At 47.1% G+C, this 17,776-nt stretch overlaps 1 protein-coding gene across 3 annotated transcripts; it reads right to left on the bottom strand.

Moving 5' to 3' along the window:
* Window positions 1-1,996: 1,996 nt before the first annotated feature.
* Gsg1 (germ cell associated 1) lies at window positions 1,997-17,565 on the bottom strand. 3 transcript variants are annotated; one of them, XM_027429999.2, is made up of 6 exons: window positions 17,518-17,565; window positions 8,295-8,613; window positions 6,241-6,411; window positions 5,406-5,558; window positions 4,899-5,010; window positions 1,997-2,333 (listed from the first exon to the last, which is right to left on the bottom strand). In XM_027429999.2, exons 1-6 carry the CDS (start codon window positions 17,563-17,565, stop codon window positions 1,997-1,999), a joined length of 1,140 nt encoding a protein of 379 aa, XP_027285800.1. The 3 variants fall into 3 exon arrangements, with proteins under 3 accessions (XP_027285800.1, XP_027285802.1, XP_027285803.1); XM_027430001.2 differs by having other exon boundaries at window positions 6,364-6,411; XM_027430002.2 differs by lacking the exons at window positions 5,406-5,558; window positions 17,518-17,565 and having other exon boundaries at window positions 6,364-6,411; window positions 8,295-8,616.
* Window positions 17,566-17,776: the final 211 nt, after the last annotated feature.

The raw sequence follows: 17,776 nt of genomic DNA, 5'->3' as shown, positions 1-17,776 counted from the left end.
GGTGGCCTGGTTGAGCCCCCAGATACAATGTGTTCTCTGCAGTGTTGATATTCTAAGAAGCCTGCCTGTGTAGGAAGGAGGAAGGCACAAAGATGCTTAATGGAGACCTGTTTGGGTTGTACTGTTTGGGGCTGAGACCGTTTATGCTGATTGAGGTCAGGTAAGAGGAAGCCACAAAGACAGCATCACTAAAGCTCCTTAGTATTTTGGTAAATAGCATCCTAACTTCTTGCCAGAAGTGTAAAGCTCTTCCTTGCTAAATGCAATGGAAACTCTAGGCTTACTTCCTGTTATAGCTGGTACAGAAAAGTGGCTGATGGTTGAGGTGACTTCATCTGGCCAATGTGGGTGCTGGCCTCCCGTCAACTGCCTCTCTGCACTCCCTCCTCCTTGCAGCGACTCGCCCAGATATCCACAGCAGGAATTGCTCAATACTGGATGACCCAAAGTCAGCCTGACCACTACACTTAGAAGTAATGCCTGTATATCATGCAGGGGTCTTCCCTCCCTCCTCTCAACCTCCCCCTCCCCCGCAGAGCATCCTTACCACCCCCAAATATACCGTGTGGCGATACCAACTAGCCCCAGGAATGTGAATCGCTGTCCACATGCCTGTGTTGAGGAGCCAGGGGGCCTGTTGCCGGAGTGCACCTTTTAAAATGTGAACTGTTACAGAACGAATAAATGCCGTGTACAGGAATATACGTGTGTAGTCTTCTCTTTCTTGCTAACCAACATGGTTTACTTCCCTTGGAGGAAAGAGGTGAGTAGCTGGATGGCATCCTTTGTGGAGGATACAGTAGGGACAGTTTGAGACGCCTAAGTGGGTATCCAGAGAGGAAGGCTTGCCTCAGTCTTAAGTCACGGAAGAAGCCCCTGTGTGGGTCTCCTCTGGGAACTTGGGAGGCCATTCTAGAATTGAGCCTGATCCTATAGGCTATAGTAAGCTTCATATAGGGGCTGGAGAGATGGCTCAGTGGTTAAGAGCACTGCCTGCTCTTCCAAAGGTCCTGAGTTCAATTCCCAGCAACCACATGGTGGCTCACAACCATCTGTAGTGAAATCTGGTCTGCAGACATACATGCAGGCAGAACACTGTGTACATAACAAATAAATCTTTTTTAAAAAGATTTTTAAAAAATAAAGCTTCATATATCATACTACCTCTCAACAGCTTCTGGGGGCATGTTTAATCATGTTTTTATTTTTTAATTTTTATTATTATTGTGTGCGCTGTGGCGTATGTGTGGGGGTCACACAACTTTTGGGGTCTTGTTTTCCACCACATAGGGCCCAGGAATCAAGTTCAGTCTGTGAATTTTGTGCAGCAAACACCTTACCCAGTTGTTTTGAAATTTTGTTCATCTGGGTGGTTTGCCTGCCTGTATGTGTGAGTGCCGTGTATACAGTATCTGTGGAGGCTGGGAGAGGGCGTGAGATTCCCCTGGAACTGGCCTTACCGCCTTGCATTAGGTGCTGGAAGTTGAACACAAGTTCTCTGGAGAAGAAGCCAGCTCCCTAACCTGCCCATTTGATCATACTGCACTAGCTACTGTGAGCATCCAAGACACCAGCATGCAAGAATGCAAGATGCCTTCAGTTGTTTCTATACTCCTGTGTTTGACTTCCAGAAAAATCCCAGTGCGAGTAGGTAAGCCACCATCGATTTGCTCACCTGTGATTCTTCTAGACAGCTTTATCAGACCCTTAAAGGTAGAACTGTATTTCAACTTGCCTTATCTGCATTTAGTCTAGAACTGGCCTTAAGCAGTCAGTGAAGAGACGAGGATTCTGGATACACGAGATGGGAGATGGGTAGAGCAAAGGGGTGTCAAGGGAAAGGGGGCAGGGCAGTGCCCTTCTGGAGAGGACTGGAGGTCCTCTTATTCTTAGCTTCTAAACACAGGCTCAAGAGACACTTTTGCTTTAAGCGGATGTTGATAATAAGCAAACACAGATGGTAGGGTTTAGCCTGCTTCCCAAACCCACTTAACTTCTAACACTGCTCTTCTATGGATGACCCAGCCACTTTTAGCTCCTGGCTGGTCTCTTGCTGAAATTCCTTGTCTTGTAAAGCTGAGTAGAGGTCAATGCCTTCGGAGACAGAGCGGATGGGATGGTTGGGACACTGATGGCAGCTGGTCAAAGGTCCCCCTTCCTGGGCTGCACATGCCAGCTGGGGAAGGAAACAGCGGTGGTGGTGGTCAATGCGACTGGGGTTGGGGTTGAAACTCTTCCTGCGCCTGCACTGGAACTCCAGCATCATCCTTGTGTATGTGTTGAAGGTGGTGACAGCTGACGCCATGCAGCAGGTGAAGGAAACCCAGGCCATGCTAGAGGCAAACACAGAGAAGGGACAGTGAGAGTCTGACTTTACGGAAAGAAAAGTGCCAACTGTTCTGCCAGACTAGGCACTGTGTTTTGGGGGGACTTAGGAATGTGAGTGTGTTGCCTTCTACCATGTTTCTGTGAAGGACTGAGTCCAGAGGGCTTCATCTGCCTTAGTTTTGGAGTCAAAATAAACAGGAGGTGTTCGATCCATTTAATTCCATCAGTTGTCACTGACATGCTCTTTTGTGCCTCGTATGGTGTGTATTTTTACCCCTGTAAAATCTGGATCCCACAGACCTCCAGCTCTCTTCTATGTGGTGAGAATGATCTAATGCACCTTCTACCCGTTTTTTCTTCCCTTCATGCACTTTGCCTGACTCTGGAGCCATCATCCCTCTTCTGTTCAACATTCTTAATTGTCCCCCAAGATGAGACTTGAGAGTCATTCATGAATGGGGGGGGGGGTTGAGACAGGGTTTCTCTGTAGTTTTGGAGGTTGTCCTGGAACTCACTCTCTGTAGACCAGCCTGGCCTCCAAACTCACAGAGTGCTGGGATTAAAGACGTGTGCCACTAATGCCTGGCCTCATGAAAACATTTTACTACAGATCTGAAGGCATCACACTTTGCTCCAGTGGAATTTGATTATTAGGAGAACTGTCGTTCTTGGCAAGGGGTAGTTTACAGTGGAACCTGGATGTGAGTACAAGCTGGGTGGATCTGAGAAAGAAAAAAGCACCCCAGGGAACTCCATCAAACACATTCCTAACGATCTGGGAACCCAAACCCCTGAACAGCCCTGTCCTTCTGTGAAACCTTGGAAACAGGTTTGTGAGGATAGGAGGGGGTGCTTGGAGGCCAAAGGCTGGTGAGAACCAGGTGAGGGCTGTCCTGCAGATTCCTGTTTGTTGCCCCTGACAATGGATTCCATGTGATCATTCTGGTGAGAATGTCAGCCTGAGCCCCCAAATTCTGTTTTCTGTGTGTGTGTGTGTGTGTGTGTGTGTGTGTGTGTGTGTGTGTGTGTGTGTGTCTGTCTGTCTGTCTGTCCGTCTGTATGTATGTATGTATGTCTCTGTGTCTGTCTATCTTTCTGTATGTGTGTCTGTCTGTATGCATCTCTCTGTGTCTGAATGTCTGTCTGCATGTCTCTTGTGTCTTTGTACAGCCTCTTGTTTGAGGCAGTTATCCCTTTTGCTATTGACGACACTGGGTGCACAGGCTCACTGGCCTATGAGCTTTCAAGAATTCTGTGTCTCTGCTTCCCATTTCTCCACACTGCTGGGATCACAGATGCATGTACTATTGTATATGGCTTCTATGCGTGTCCCAGGGATTTGAACTCATGTCCTTATGATTCCATGGCAGTTGCTTTACCCACTGAGTCATCTCACCAACCCAGCCCTACCATTCAAATGCCAAGAAAGGTTGAAAGTGGGCAAAAAGGGAGGCCTGACTGTTTGGGGAACCCAGCAATGCTTGACACAGGGCTCGTGGATGGACAAAGCCTGTACTGGAGCATGACAACATGGGCAGTGTGGAAAGGCCTCCATAGGGTGGACATGTGAGGCCAGTGGTGTGTGTGCTGTGCTGTCCATGCTCTCAGCACGTATCTCAGTTTATGTGAATCTGGCTTGTTAGCTTTGCGGTGAGTAGAGAATGTTCCTCCATGGAGAAAGGAAGAGAATAAAACACCAGAGAAAGAACTCCTGAAGGTGGAGGGTTTCCAAGGAAAGAGTACTTGAGACTTAAACAAATGATGTTCTGCTTGCATGTGTTGAAGGTGGTACACCTGTAATCCCAGCACTTGAGAAGTAAAAGCAGCAGGAGAATCAAGTTCAGGGCCAGCTTTGGCTACACAGAGGCTAGCTTGGGCTACTTGTGATTTTTTTATACGCCCCCCCTCAAAGAAATTTAAAATGATGAAGTCTGAGTTTTAAGGTTAGGATGGGGAGGCAAACAGTGGTCAAGTGTGTGGCAATGGGTTGGCATTGGTGGAAGCTCTTCCTGTATCTGTTTACACTTGGAACTCCAGCACTGTCCTCATGGATGGGTTGAAGAAGGTGATGACAGCTGATGCCATGCAGTTTTATTTCTGGCAGTTCAGTAGAACTAAGTCTAAAATCTGGAGTTAGTAAGAAGTTACTCTTGGAATAGGGAGTATATAATGAGTGCAAGAGATTTCCATTGGGGACCATCAAGAAATCAGATGGAATTTAACCCTAATTTCAAGATTATAGTTATTGTCCACTTCTATAATACCTCAAATCATAAAATATGGAACATATAGCATAGTTCCCACAAGTCATAGAAAACCAGCCTTGTTATTCAAGGACAGTTTGTAGGTCAGACGAAGAAGCAACTTATTCCAGCTGCATCCTCAAAGCAAGCAAGAAGAATGTTCTATGTACCCTCTGAGGGCAGGGAGAGAGTAGATGCCCCTCTGGTCCGCCCTGCGGTGGACTGATGGAGGAGGACATGGAAAGGTACATCCAGCCGAGGGTAGAAAATCCTGTGTGTGGTGGCTGGAGTTGGGTTGTGAAGGTTCAGGGGATGGGCAATACTCACTAGAAAGCCCAGCCATAATTCCAGGAGTGTGGTCTCCAGTCGTCCGGACCTAAGTTGGCAGTGGCCTGGAAGACTTGTGAATACATCATGTGGGCCACCATCCCCAGAAGGCCTATAGAGGGAACAAGAGGCAGAGGCCTTGGAGAAGGCTGCATGGCATCTATTTGTTGGCATCTGGGTCAGTCTATGTCAGGGCATCCATGACTCCTTTGCCATCACATTTCCTGGGAAATGAATCTAGGGGAGGGGTGTCTCCTTGCATGCCTATCTTTACAATGATTAATTACCCTGTGGCAAAATCAGAGTCAAGTCTATCATGGCTATTGCTCACTTTTACTTCTTCCCACCCTTTAACCTTCACTCTGTGTGTGTGTGTGTGTGTGTGTGTGTGTGTGTGTGTGTGTGTGTGTGTAAAATCTTATTTTACTTTCAATTTTGTTTAACGGTGATTGTGGAAAAGCAAAACAACAACAACAAAATACCAAGGAGCCACTTCAGGTCACTTACCTGACAGGACTAAAGAGATGGCCGAAAAGGCGCTCAGCTTGAGTCCACAGCCAGGGTTACCGGTAAGCAGCAGATCTGTCAGTAGCAGGAGGAAGCTGATGAATTGGAGTCCGATGTAGGCGATTTGGGTACCCAGTGAGAACCAGAGGACTTCTGCAAGAAGCCGGGAAAAGGAACCACACCCAGACAGCAGTTAGTAACCACTGTGGACACGAGTGCCCACCAGAAGTCAGAGGCCCAGAGGAGCAGGAGGAGAGAGAGACAAAGCTGAAAGCAGCACCCAGTGGTGGCTATGAAGAACCAACGTATCACCACTTGACGGGCTGTAAAGACTGCTAAGCCTAGTTGGCAAACAGATCACTCCATTTTTATCAAACCAGTCCTCTTTCTTGTCTTTTTCTTTAATTGGGGTTTGGGTATTTATCCTCCCGACCTCTCACTTCTTATTTAAACAAACTTGGACAAGATATCTCGTGGCATATTAAAAGAAAAAACAAACAAAAACACCTAAGACAAAAAACTTGGACAAGGTGGCCTCTACCTGTAGTGGTTTCTCAAGGCTAGCCCAGCTACAAAGAGACCCCATTCTCAAGGGAACAAAAGCCAAAGCCAATCCCTCCCCCAATAATAATACAAAAGGGAGGTGAAGGCCACAAACTCTTCAGCTCGTGTCTGGGTTGGGTGCTGGTGACTTTTTTTGTGAGCTGCAATCTTGCATATATCTGAGTGTCTATTTAGGAGCGATTCCTATCAGCCTGTGGGCCTCAGAGACAGAAGGAGGTCGAAGCAGTTTAGATCCAGAAAGGCCCCAGGTCTCCAGTCACTGAACACGTACTTGTCACTGGCCCCAAAGGGAGGTGGAGAGGGGAGGCCTTCTCCATCAACCACTCCCTTCCAAATCGGAGAGTGGGGTGATATGAGCCTTGCAACGTGGCAAATTCCAGTAGTCCTTTCTCACCTCTCTGGGCTGGTGGTGTGAGTTCAATGAAGCTTCGGCATTTCTCCCCTAAAACACACAAGGGTCAGTGCCATAAGACTTCCTGGGGATAGAGACCTCCCACCCCATACCCAGCCCTGCTCCATTTGCTCTGACTCAGCCCCTGAGGAGCACACAAGTAGCCCTTCACTCAGCTGGTATCCTATTTTGCTCAGTTGGTGTCCTGTTTTGACAGGAGAAAATGGACCCATGAATGAGGCATCCAAGATTCGTTTTTCTGGCCTTCATCTCTGATTATGAAGACAATGTTTTCCTGAGAGCATCTTTGTAGGGCAGAGTTCCAATCTCCTGTCTCCATGCTAACAAACTTTGCACCTGGACCAAAATGGCTCTAAATTGTTTTGCAGTCCTGTGACTTTGCCAGTGTTAGGTGACACAAGGCTACAGATACGTGTATCTGTTCTCAAACTTTCTCACTCTCCTGCCTCTCTTATCCCTCCATTTCTTTATTTCTCTTGTGTCTTTTCCTCTTAGCCCACTTTGTAGAAATTTCAGAATAAAATTGGGTGATTTCAGCTTTTAGAAAATACATCACCCTCATGTCTCTTCCCAGGCCCCACTGACTTATATTCTGAATCGGGAATAAGAGATGGAGGCAGGATATACCTATCTTTGGTGCCTTTCTAATCTAAGGAATACTAAATAAATCTATCTATCTATCTATCTATCTATCTATCTATCTATCTATCTATCTATCTATCTTCCTTCCTTCCTTCCATTAGTACATTTTGAAATTCTGGGAACCAAAAACAGGGCTAACACATGCTAATCACAGCACTACATCTCCAACCCTTGGCTTTTTGAGATGGTCTAACCAGATAGTCCAGGATGCTCTCCATCTTTCCGCCTCAGCCTCTCTGGAATGTTGGTTCTATAGGAGTACGCCACTATAGTTTCCCCTTACTTTTTAAATTGAAACACTAATTCCTAGCCAGGAAGGAAAGAGGCTTTAGAGGTGACCTACCTCAGCCCCTTTGACCTAACAGGAAAACCAAGGCCTACGAAATGAAGTTAATTCATCTGAGGTCAGCTGGGCAGAACCAAGATTCTTTCTAAGCAGCAACTCTAACCCATTAGCATGAAGGTTCTTTTTTTTTTTTTTTTTTTTTCTTTATTTTGGTTTTTCGAGACGGGGTTTCTCTGTGGCTTTGGACACTGTCCTAGAACTACCTCTTGTAGACCAGGCTGGTCTCGAACTCAGAGAGTTCTCCTGCCTCTGCCTCCTGAGCACTGTGATTAAAGGTGTGCGCCACCACTGCCTGGCTAGTGTGAAGGTTCTAATGATTCCAATGTGACAGGCCCCAAAGCTTCGTTAAACCAGGTCTGCTGAAGCTGGAGGAGCTGAAAGCCTCAGGGACTTCTGACTTTGTTAAAAGGGGCCATAGAGATAATAGAAAGTGGGGTTTGGGCACGAGGCCCATCAGGGTTTGGGAAGGTGTAGGCTTTCCCACTGCTGCTCTGACTCCTCAGGCCTAATGGAATTTCTTTGCCTGTATAAGACTCAAAAAATTCTCTGCCCTAGCCTGGCGTGGGTGTCTTATATCCATAGTATGAGTACTCAAGAAGCCAAGGCAGGTAGATTTTGGCAACTTCTAAATCAGCCAGAGCCAGAGTGAGTTCTAGGACAGCCTGGGCTATTGAGATAATGGCTCAATGAACATTCTTTTAAAGGCAAACAAATGAGATGGCTCAGTGGGTAAAGGTTCATGCTCGCCAAGCCTGACTAGCTGAGGTTGATCCCCTGGGGAGAGAATGGATCCCTGCACACTGCCCTCTGACCTCCTCATGTATGTGCATGCCCCCATACACACCCATGCATGGCCCAAATAAAAATGCAATTAAAAAAAAAAAAAAAAGCAGACCAATCCGTGTAGCTGGTGTGAGGAAATTACCTGGCTCTTCCATGGTTTCCTCACAGGATAGCCACATGCCACTGCGGAAGGTAAGGAAGGAGAACCGGTCATCCCCAGTCTCCCAGGTGTATTGTACCATCTCCGGGGCGGATGCGTTGGTGACGACCCCATCCAAGGACATCGGCATGTCAAAGCATTTGGCTGCCAGACCTTGCCCGCACAGGGGCTTGGGCACCTTCTGTGTGCCCACAAACCATTCGCTGCTGAGCAGGGATGTTGCTGAGAGGCCGAGTGATAGCATGTTGAGGATGGCAGATATGAAGGTCCGCTGGAGAGGGGAATCCTTCTGGAGTTCCATCTGCAACACACAAGAGGAGACAGTTGGAGAGCATGCTCTCAGGCCCCATTCAGTCCTCTTTCGTTCAACACCGAGTACCAAAGCCGGCCACTTGAGTGCTTCCTCCAGGAGTCCTGGGGAAGCTGAGCTGCAATGCGGCCAAGAGCAAGCATTATAGTGATGGTGTGTTCATTGACTCTGAACCCTATGTGGCTCTTGCAGAAGCAGCAGTAATTTCCACAGGCAGGCAATGGCTAGATAGATTATGGACAGGTTTACAGAGGGATGAAGGTGAAACCAGATGGAGAGGCATTATCACGAGGGATACTAACATCGAGTAAACTGGATGTGAGCAGGGTGGTATCGTACCTATCTGCTTTAGATGGCCTGCAAGCATCGTGCGAGCTTCTGCCTGGCAAGCCCCATGGAATTTATGCTTGTGCATCTGGGAGGACAACCTCCTCAGGACCCCACTTACAGCATATATCCTCAGGCAGAGGCCGCAAGGGAACAGGGCTGGCTCGCTGCAAATGCTCTGAGCTGGCCAGCCTTTTTCGAGGCACCTTTTATAATTATTTGTTCATGTTTTTAAAAAAGTGGGTTTATGGTAATATTTTCATACACGTATATCACTATTTTGCTTATATTTGCACCCTCCAGCCCTTCCTCGTCCTCTCTTTCTCCTGCTGGTCCCTTCCTGTTCCCTAAATAATCCTGTTGTTCCTGCTTTGATGCCATGTGTGACATGCATCGTTCAATGTGAGTTCCGTATTTAAGAGAAAGCATGCATCATTTGCCTCCCTTCACCCTCTCTGACGTCCTCCTCTCCTTACTCTCCTTCACCCATGGCTCCCCTTCTATGTTCATGCCCTACAGACACACATATCCCTATGCATATGTATTTATATAAATGAGAGGAGACATGCAGTATTTGCCTTTCTGAGTCTGGCTCATTTCGCTTACCAACTTGCTCACCAGTTTCACTTTTTTTCTGTAAACAACATAATAAGTTTTTTCTTTATAACTCCATGGTGTGTATATATTATCCAGTTGTACCACCCCAGGGGAAGCAGATGGAAGTTTCGATGCCTTCAGGATAAAGACTGTTAGTAGCTCATTTTGAGAGTGTTTGCTTAGCATGCGTGAATCTCAGGTTTGATCCCCAGTGTGGTGGTGCAAAGTTGTGGTCCCAGCACGTGAGAGGTAGAGGCAGGAAGACAATTCCCAGCTACTTAGTGACTTTGAAGCCTGGGCTACATCAAATCCTGTCTCAAAAACAAAGACCAACGTTGACTTTGTCAACCTCATCATGTGATTTGGATTGAAAATAACCATGACCAGTCTTGAGCATCGTGGGGTTCTTTAGTACTTGGGGAAAAGAGAGGAAGCTCATGCTTAGCTTCCAGATGGTTCCTAAGGCAAACCATCTTGAGCTTTCATGGGATCTCTTCTACCAGAATTAATCAGACCTCAATCTGCTTAGCTTAAGAGATGGAAATAACATCCCAGGCAAATATGCAGACCCAATAACCACCTCCCTGTTACCCCAGCTTAGCAGAATCTACATTTAACAGCTTACAACCTTGGCCCTTTGTTCTTCAGAATCTCCAGGGATGAACTCAGTGCATACCACACACATAGGTTATCTGGGCCAGTAACAAACTTGAAGGTGGCCATTATACAAATATCCAAAATACAAAACAGAAGGATGAATAGCTTCTGGAAACGAATCTGCAAGTCAGTTTTTTGTTTTTTTGTTTGTTTGTATGTTTGTTTCGTTTTGCTTTGCATTCAACAGATTAACTCTATCAAGAGATGCCAGTCTTTGCCAGCCTCTGGGCGACCCTGACTGAGAGCAAAGGTTTTATCAGTCACACCATCTAGGAGCAGGAGGGACCTTGGCCACCACAAGTCTATTGTCACTGAGCTGTTCCACTGCTCAAAGATGGCCTCCTCTTTTTAGTTCCTAAAGCTATTGGCTTTCACCCTCACTCCAGTACTGTGAGTTTCCCTTCCCGATTGTTTTACTCATCAGTTTTTTTTAAATTAGCAATCACAGAGTAGGTGTCACAGTGGCATTTTCACTTTCTTCTTGGACTTGGTCCCCTATCCCACTGCTCACTGCCACCAGCCCCTCCCTCAATGAGCCCTTTTCATTCCATCACCCATCCCCTCTCTCTGTCTAGATCTTTCCCCCTCCTCATGACCCCTTTATTGTCCATGACACTCCTGTGCATATATACATATTCAAAATTTAAAAGCTATTTTTAAGTTTCCCCCCCCAAGGTTTGGCTTATTTCACTTCGTATATTTTTCCACTTTATCTACTTTCCTGAAATTTTCATGATTTTTCTTTACAGATCAATAAAGTCCCATTATGTACGCACAGCAGATTTTTCTTATTCATCTATTGGAAGTCGGGTAGGTTGGTTCTGTATCTTAGCTCCTGTGAAAACTATGGCATTACATTTGACGTGGAGATCTCTATAGTGGATGTCCTTTCTAATTATCTGATATTCATTGCTTGAACAGGAAATGAACTTGCAGATAAAACATCTTCACTAATTATTCTATAAAAAGACCAAACTGAGGACCTAGGCAGTTCCAAATCTCTCACCACAGGGTTCAGTTTTAATAGTGCTATTCAGCCTTAATTGGTTAAGAACAGATCTTGGCTTTATATTCAACCCGTTTCAAGTTATGCATATACCTATTATGTTCCTCCAGGTTATTCAGATATTAAAAAAAAAAGATTATTAAGGCTTGTACACACCTGTGGCCTCAACCATGATGACAAGTGAGTTATGGAAGAAACGATTTGAGAAACAAAGGATTGTTAACTTGAGCTGACTCGAGACTCTTTCCTGAAAGAACCGCCACCACCGAAAGGGGCCCAGTCTCTTCCTTCCCACCCTCTTCCTTCTCCGCTTGTGGAGACAGGGTCTCATGTAGTTTGTGACCTCAACCCGACTAGAGCTATTCACCTACAGGTTGACCCTGCACTGCAGATCCTCCTGCCTCTGCCTCTCAAGTGCTGGAATTACAGGTGTGTGCCCCGATGTCCAGGACTTTGCATGATCCTGAGCTTCCTCGACCCCAGGTAGTTAAAGTGACGGCTCACTCGGGAGCCTTTTCAGGAATTACCAACCACCATGCCACATCTTTTGTCACAAGCCTTTCTCAAGTTGGAAGAAGAATGCTCATTTCACAAGTTTCCCTAAAGTGACAGTGTCCCGAAAGCTTGGCTTTTGGATATGCTAACACATGCTTTCCCAAGGTGACTCTACCTTCTAGACAAGAGCCAGAGTCGAAGCTCTGTAGGTGCCACTATGGCAGCCATGCTCACATCAATGTACACTAACAGAAAACCACAGCATCAGTGTCTGATAATAAGGACAGCCAGATGATGAGGTCTAAAGGTTTCTCCTGAGAAATCAAATGGGGAACTGGTTACCTTGGCCATGGTCAGCGTAGCCTGTCTGGAAGGATGGAAGGATGTCATCTGCCCAAGTATCTTTGGTGCAATGTAGCAAGAGGGGAAGCTGAGTTCCCTCCCTCCTCCCTTGCCTCCCACCTCTCCTCTCCTAGCTTATAGTTTGTGGCATGCCTCTTGATTAAATCCTGCTATGCAATGAACATGGGTATTTAATAGTTGACGGTGCAATCACAGCCCAGCTGTTCTTGGAGATTACGCCAGAGAACTTGCCAATCGGGACCTGGGATTCAGTGCCAAGCAGCACGGATCTGCATTTGCAGAGGGGACTTTCTATAAAAGGTAAAGGGTGGTTTATGTCCCCTCTACTCATTGTTTACTAGGTAAGTGGTGTGACTGGATGGGGCTTGATTTTGATTTTGATAGCAATACCCAAAATCTGTAGATCCACTGTCATTACTTCACAGCCTCCCCGAGGAAGCAGCTTTAGGCTTGTTTTGTGTGTGGTTTCCACTTTCTAGCCAGTTCATAAACTCTTGCTTCTCTCCACGTGTGGTGCTGAGAGTGTTGTGAGGATGGGGATGGCATGGGACAGGAGCTTATCCCCAGCCAGGGTCAGCAACTCTCAAGAAACGAATACACATCTTATTTTCCCAAAACAAGTTTCAATAATAATAGTGATGATGATGATGAATCCAACTAAACATTAAGAGGTGGATCATTATCTTCTTGCTAGTCAGTCACTAGAAGCACAAGTTATTCTGTCCTCAGAGTTGTACAAATTGATATTTTGTAGCAGCTACTCTTTTTCTACCCAGAATGCCCTTCTGACTTTTTCTTTCTTCTCTTTCTTCCTTCTTTCTTCTCTTCCTTCCTTCCTTCCTTCCTTTCTTTCTTCCTTTCTTCCTTTCTTTCTTCCAGACAGGGTTTCTCTGTGTAGCCCTGGCTGTCCTGGAACTTAGAGACCAGACTGGTCTTGAACTCAAAGATCCACTTGCCTCTGCCTCCCGAGTGCTAGGATTAAGGCATGTGCTACCTCTCCCCCCCTTTGAATTTTTTGTTCTTTGAAAATGTTTTTCTCCTTATTGCCTTTGTTCCATTGTGCCTCTCTTGCAACCTTCTTTTTTTACTTTTAGTGTGTGTGTGTGTGTGTGTGTGTGTGTGTGTGTGTGTGTGTGTGGCAGAGGCATGGCACATGCATGGAAAACACTGCTGGGAGGAGTTGATTCTCTTTTTCTATCTTGTGGGTTCCAGGAATCAAACTCAGGTTGTCAGGCTTGGAGGAAAGCCTGTCTCCCAGCTGAGCCATTTTGCTGGCCCTTGGATATGTTTTATGTATCACCCTATCAACCCTTTACACAAGTCACTCTCCTTTGGGAGAAGGGGACAAGGATTTTGTGGCCCCATTTTGCTGTGGAATAGGCTGGTTTCCTGGCTGCATGGCTTCCTCATGCCGCTGGGTGGCGCTACACCCCTATGTTTTCTTTTTCTGCCCTTTCCTTCCAGTCAGCAAAAAGTGGGTGGAGGTGGCTACCTCTCTCTTCTAAAACTTTCCTTCTTTTGGCTTTCACTCCAAATATGAATCTACAGACTGCCGTGTGTCAGCCTTATGGAATTCAGGACTTAGAATGAACTTTGTGGCGTCTGGCCACTCCTGGGAGGGCCTTTCGTAGGATTGTTTCCTATAGTACATTTTTTGGTGACCAGTTCCAGTTCTCAGTGACTCAACAGAGCCTCAAATGGCTCCCATGGGAAACACAACATCGCAGTATCAGAAAATACACTTAGCCAACATTTCCTGATGAGTTTTGTGCACATTTTTCTCTCCTTAATTGTATCCTCATTCTCTCTCCACCCTAGAACAGTGACCAATTCTTTTTCAGCTTCCACCCTTCAAATACTTGGAGACACGTCTCATATCCCGCCTTGAGTCACTGCTTGGCACAGCACCGTGTCTTTGGTTTTTATTGCTCTGCTCATAAACCGCACCCCCGAAGCCTTAATAGCCTGAAGTTTGCCTTCTTCAGGGAAAAGGGGTTGGGAGTGGCAGGTGAGGAGGCCTAGAGGTGGGTTTAGAGTGAAGCTAATGAAATTCCACCTTCTGGGCCCCTTGCTTATTTGTGCTGCTTTCAAGGACCTCTTGCCCAATCTGAAGTTAAAATTTTATATTATTTTCTTTAAAGAAGGTTTTCAAAATATTAGTGTAGGTCTTCGCAGCAGCTCTGACCCGCCCATTCTTATGTTGTACAGTTTATGTGGGTTTCTGGTTGGCTACTTGCTGGATGTGACCAGTCTTAGCTCCCTTTCCCCAAGGACCTTGGGCCCCAGTGTCCAATTTCCTCTCCTTGACAAAAGCATGAGTTTCTCTGCCTTGCCACAAAAAGTCAGAACCCAGCATCCCGTTCACTTCCTTTCATTGTAATTCGTGCTGGCTATCCCGCACCCTTTCTTTTCCTCTCTCAGAACAGAAGAGGTAAATGCTGGTCAATGTAACAAAAATAATTAGGCTTGCCTCAAAAGCCCACAGCTCAGTATAGAGATGGATATCCCGAATCTCAATACAGTATTTAAACTTGGTGAGTGGGACTGTTAATGACTCCGGGGTGACTTCCATGGGGCTATGTAAGTACTTTGCTATTTGTGACATCACAATGCCAAGCCCTGGTCCTCAGTCACACTTCACTGCATGGTGTGAAACCATTTCCTACTAGAGATGCATAAAGGGAAGTGATGGCCTTGGGTCACACATACTCTGTAGGCAGAAATTTAATTTATTGGGTTTCGAGTACGCTGTAGATTAGAGGTGATTGAAGATGCTGAGCAAGAACAGGTGTTCATCTCTTCCCTAACACAGGAGCCTAGGGCTAAGGACCCATTGTTGTCTCCCATGGCATCCACTCAGACATCTTGTTTGTCCCACTTGGCGAGAGTTTCTCTGTCCTCCCAGGGGCCAGAATTCTTGACCCATGGCCCCATTAATTACTCAACGAACAAAAGGCCACCGAGTGGAGTTAAAGTGCTTTGGCTGTCATTGGCTGATGGGCAGAGAGCTCTGCTTTCGGAGCCTCCACTTCCTGACCTTCCCTGTGACTAGCTCATCTTCCAAGTAACTCATCACGGGCCTTATGTGTTTGCTCCTTTCATTCGATTCTAAGGCAGTAATAATCGGCCATGTTTTACACATTGCTGACTCCAGTGCGGTCTTCACACTCATGAACACAAGTTTTGTAAGGCACGGTTGGGAAAGCGATGGGCAAAGACATAAACGCAGACACGTGCCCAAATAGCTTCAAGTACATACTTCTCTTCCCAATTCACCCACAAAGGCAATGGGGAGTCACAAAAAGACCCTCAGAGGGCCAGGGGGCATATCAGAGGCCCTTCCACACAGATGAGTTTTCTGTCAGTACAATTTCTCCCACCTGTGGGAACAGCCCTGCTTTCCATGAGCAAATAGCAAATAGAAAATAGCAATGATCTCATTATCAGTATTATCTTTACTCTGGCCAGAGGACAAACATGACTCCAAAGAGGTACAGGTCGGAAATGTTCTGACCTTTTCAAGAGGGGTGATTCCCTACACATTAGGATCATTTTGACTTTGCTCGAGCCTTCCGAGGTTTAATTAGACTGTGGGACATTGAACTTCATTGATGAGATCAAAGTCTCCCAGAGGGCATGTATGACCTTCCAAATGCTCGTGTTGTGTTCAACTCCAGACCTCCCGTTCTCAACTGTGCCAGCTTGATAGGGTCCGCACAACCCCAAGTGCTCCTAAGGAGGGTCACGAGTACTGGGAGTTCTCTTATGTTCAGTGGGAAGGGCCAAAGGAAAAGACTTGGGGCCTTCCTCGAGCCTTTCCCTTTCCTCTGTCATGGAATCATTAGAGGGCTTTTGCTATAGCCGTCATTTCCAGGAGAGGAAGCCCCAGCTTTTCTTCCATGTCCCAAGCCGCTGGCACATCAGCATTTCCTGTGGAGCAATCTCTCATGAGCGAGTGACTGCTCAGACAGTCCCCTGGCTTGCCAGGGGACTGCAGGATCCAGTGAGGAAGAGGGGTGCCCGGGATGCGGCTGTTAACAGACAGCGCAGGGTCACCCCTTTCCACCTCAGCGTGCGCCCCCTCTCCGGCCTCATCGTTTCCTTCCCCCTCTCCCCTAATCTCCACCCTGCGCCCCGGTGGTGCCTGAGCCGGATGAGATTCCCACCATGCCTCGCTCAATGAGTAACGCCAGCAGCGTTTACTACGGCGCCCCAGTTGCCTAGCAGCGGGAGTGGTTGCCACGGCGACGCACCAGAAGCCTGTTTTGAATTGTTTGGCGAGGCCCCGCCCTTGTGCTGCGGGCGCTTGGGACTTCCAGGACGGGTGTGGCAGGGAACCACGAGGTTTCTTCCTCTTTCTCTTCCTTGGGTGGGTCCCTGTATCCAGTTGGCCTCCCATGATGCAGGCGAGGACCGGCCCAGGGAAGAGATTAGATCCTAGGGTAAATTCCTCACACCCTGTACGACAAAGTCAAGCATTTCCCTATCCCCCAGCGATGCAGGTCCCCGAACCCTTTCTGTTGGAGGGGTAAGGTAGGCCTGCCTCGTTTTGTAGATGCTTGAGAGGTGTGGCTAGGGACACGAAGCCCTCAACGCATCTGAGGTCTAGTGGTTACCTACCTGCTTCCCCAAGAGGTCAAGGGGGAGGTGGGGAGTCCTCTACAGGTTTGCTCTGACGATCTAAAGAGGCGGAAGGAAAGTGGAATCTAAGGAAAAACCATCCGAGCTATGAGACTAGGGGCTAGACACTTCACTAACAGCTTCCTAGGCCCCCAAACCCCGCCAGGCTCAGAGGCGGTGTCTCCATTGTGTAAGTGAGGGCTCGAATTCAGTCTGATTTGCGCCAGATCTCAAGTGTAGACATGGTGGAGTGGGCATTCAAACCTGCAATCAGAAGGCTGATGACTCCTTTCAAACTAAAGTGCCACCCAGCAAAGGGCAGGCAGGCACCGTTAACAAAAGTCACGGATTGCAGCCACATCGGGGAACCACCTCTAGAATGAGGCAAGGGTTCAAGTGTTCTGTACTTTATACCTCTTGGGTCCATGTTAGCAAACAGATTCCCCGGTAACCTCGCTGCCCCCTCTCTAGAGAACCAATGGTAAAAGATAAGGAAATGTCAAACTCTGACTGGTTTTTGCTACCGTGTTCAAAAAAGGGCTCTCCAGTTGATCGTGAGTTCTGTGGCTTCTTCTGGTGGTGCTTCCCGGAGTCTACATTGCTGGCTTGAGAGCTTTGAGTTCTGCCCCACAGTCTCAAGAATGCCTCTTTTTTAGGTTATCTTGGCTTTTTGAACACACTTGCCCACTGCCCAGTAACCTTACATTTCCCCCACCCTCACCTCCGCCGGCCCACCAACCCCAGGTGTGTATCATGCCACTAAAGATGGGGCTCAAATAGTGAAATGAATTGATCAGTAGTCACAAGATTTCCAAAAGCTTTGTACTTACCTCCTGGGTGAGACAAACATTTTGAGTCAACTGAGAGGGATTGCTCATTCACCAGTAGTAGTTCTGAAACAGAGGTGTTTCAGTTTCTTCTCTGATGGTTGTTACTCAGTTACTCAGTGACTTGGGTGTCGAGGTAGAGGATTCACCAGGTCCCCTCTTGCCAGCAGAGGGGGGCAGGTGGTATGCGGTGAGTTGGGAGAGGATGAATGCTCCTAGTCAGGGCAGGGGCTTGGGTAGAGGTGGGTTACTATGACTTTAC

This window comes from Cricetulus griseus, chromosome 8 (assembly GCF_003668045.3).
Source record: "Cricetulus griseus strain 17A/GY chromosome 8, alternate assembly CriGri-PICRH-1.0, whole genome shotgun sequence".
NCBI classification, from domain to species: domain Eukaryota; kingdom Metazoa; phylum Chordata; class Mammalia; order Rodentia; family Cricetidae; genus Cricetulus; species Cricetulus griseus.
The sequence above is the reverse complement of the archived record's forward strand: the minus strand, read 5'-3'. Positions and strand labels throughout refer to the sequence as shown.

What these genes read in the sequence shown, in the direction of transcription:
- Gsg1 (XM_027429999.2), bottom strand. Translation starts at nt 17,565, where the DNA reads ATGAGCAATCCCTCTCAGTTGACTCAAAATGTTTGTCTCACCCAGGAG. An exon ending in ATGTTTGTCTCACCCAGGAG is followed by an intron (nt 8,614 to 17,517) that starts GTAAGTACAAAG and finishes TGTGTGTTGCAG; the next exon opens with ATGGAACTCCAGAAGGATTC. An exon ending in GGAAACCATGGAAGAGCCAG is followed by an intron (nt 6,412 to 8,294) that starts GTAATTTCCTCA and finishes TGTGTGTTTTAG; the next exon opens with GGGAGAAATGCCGAAGCTTC.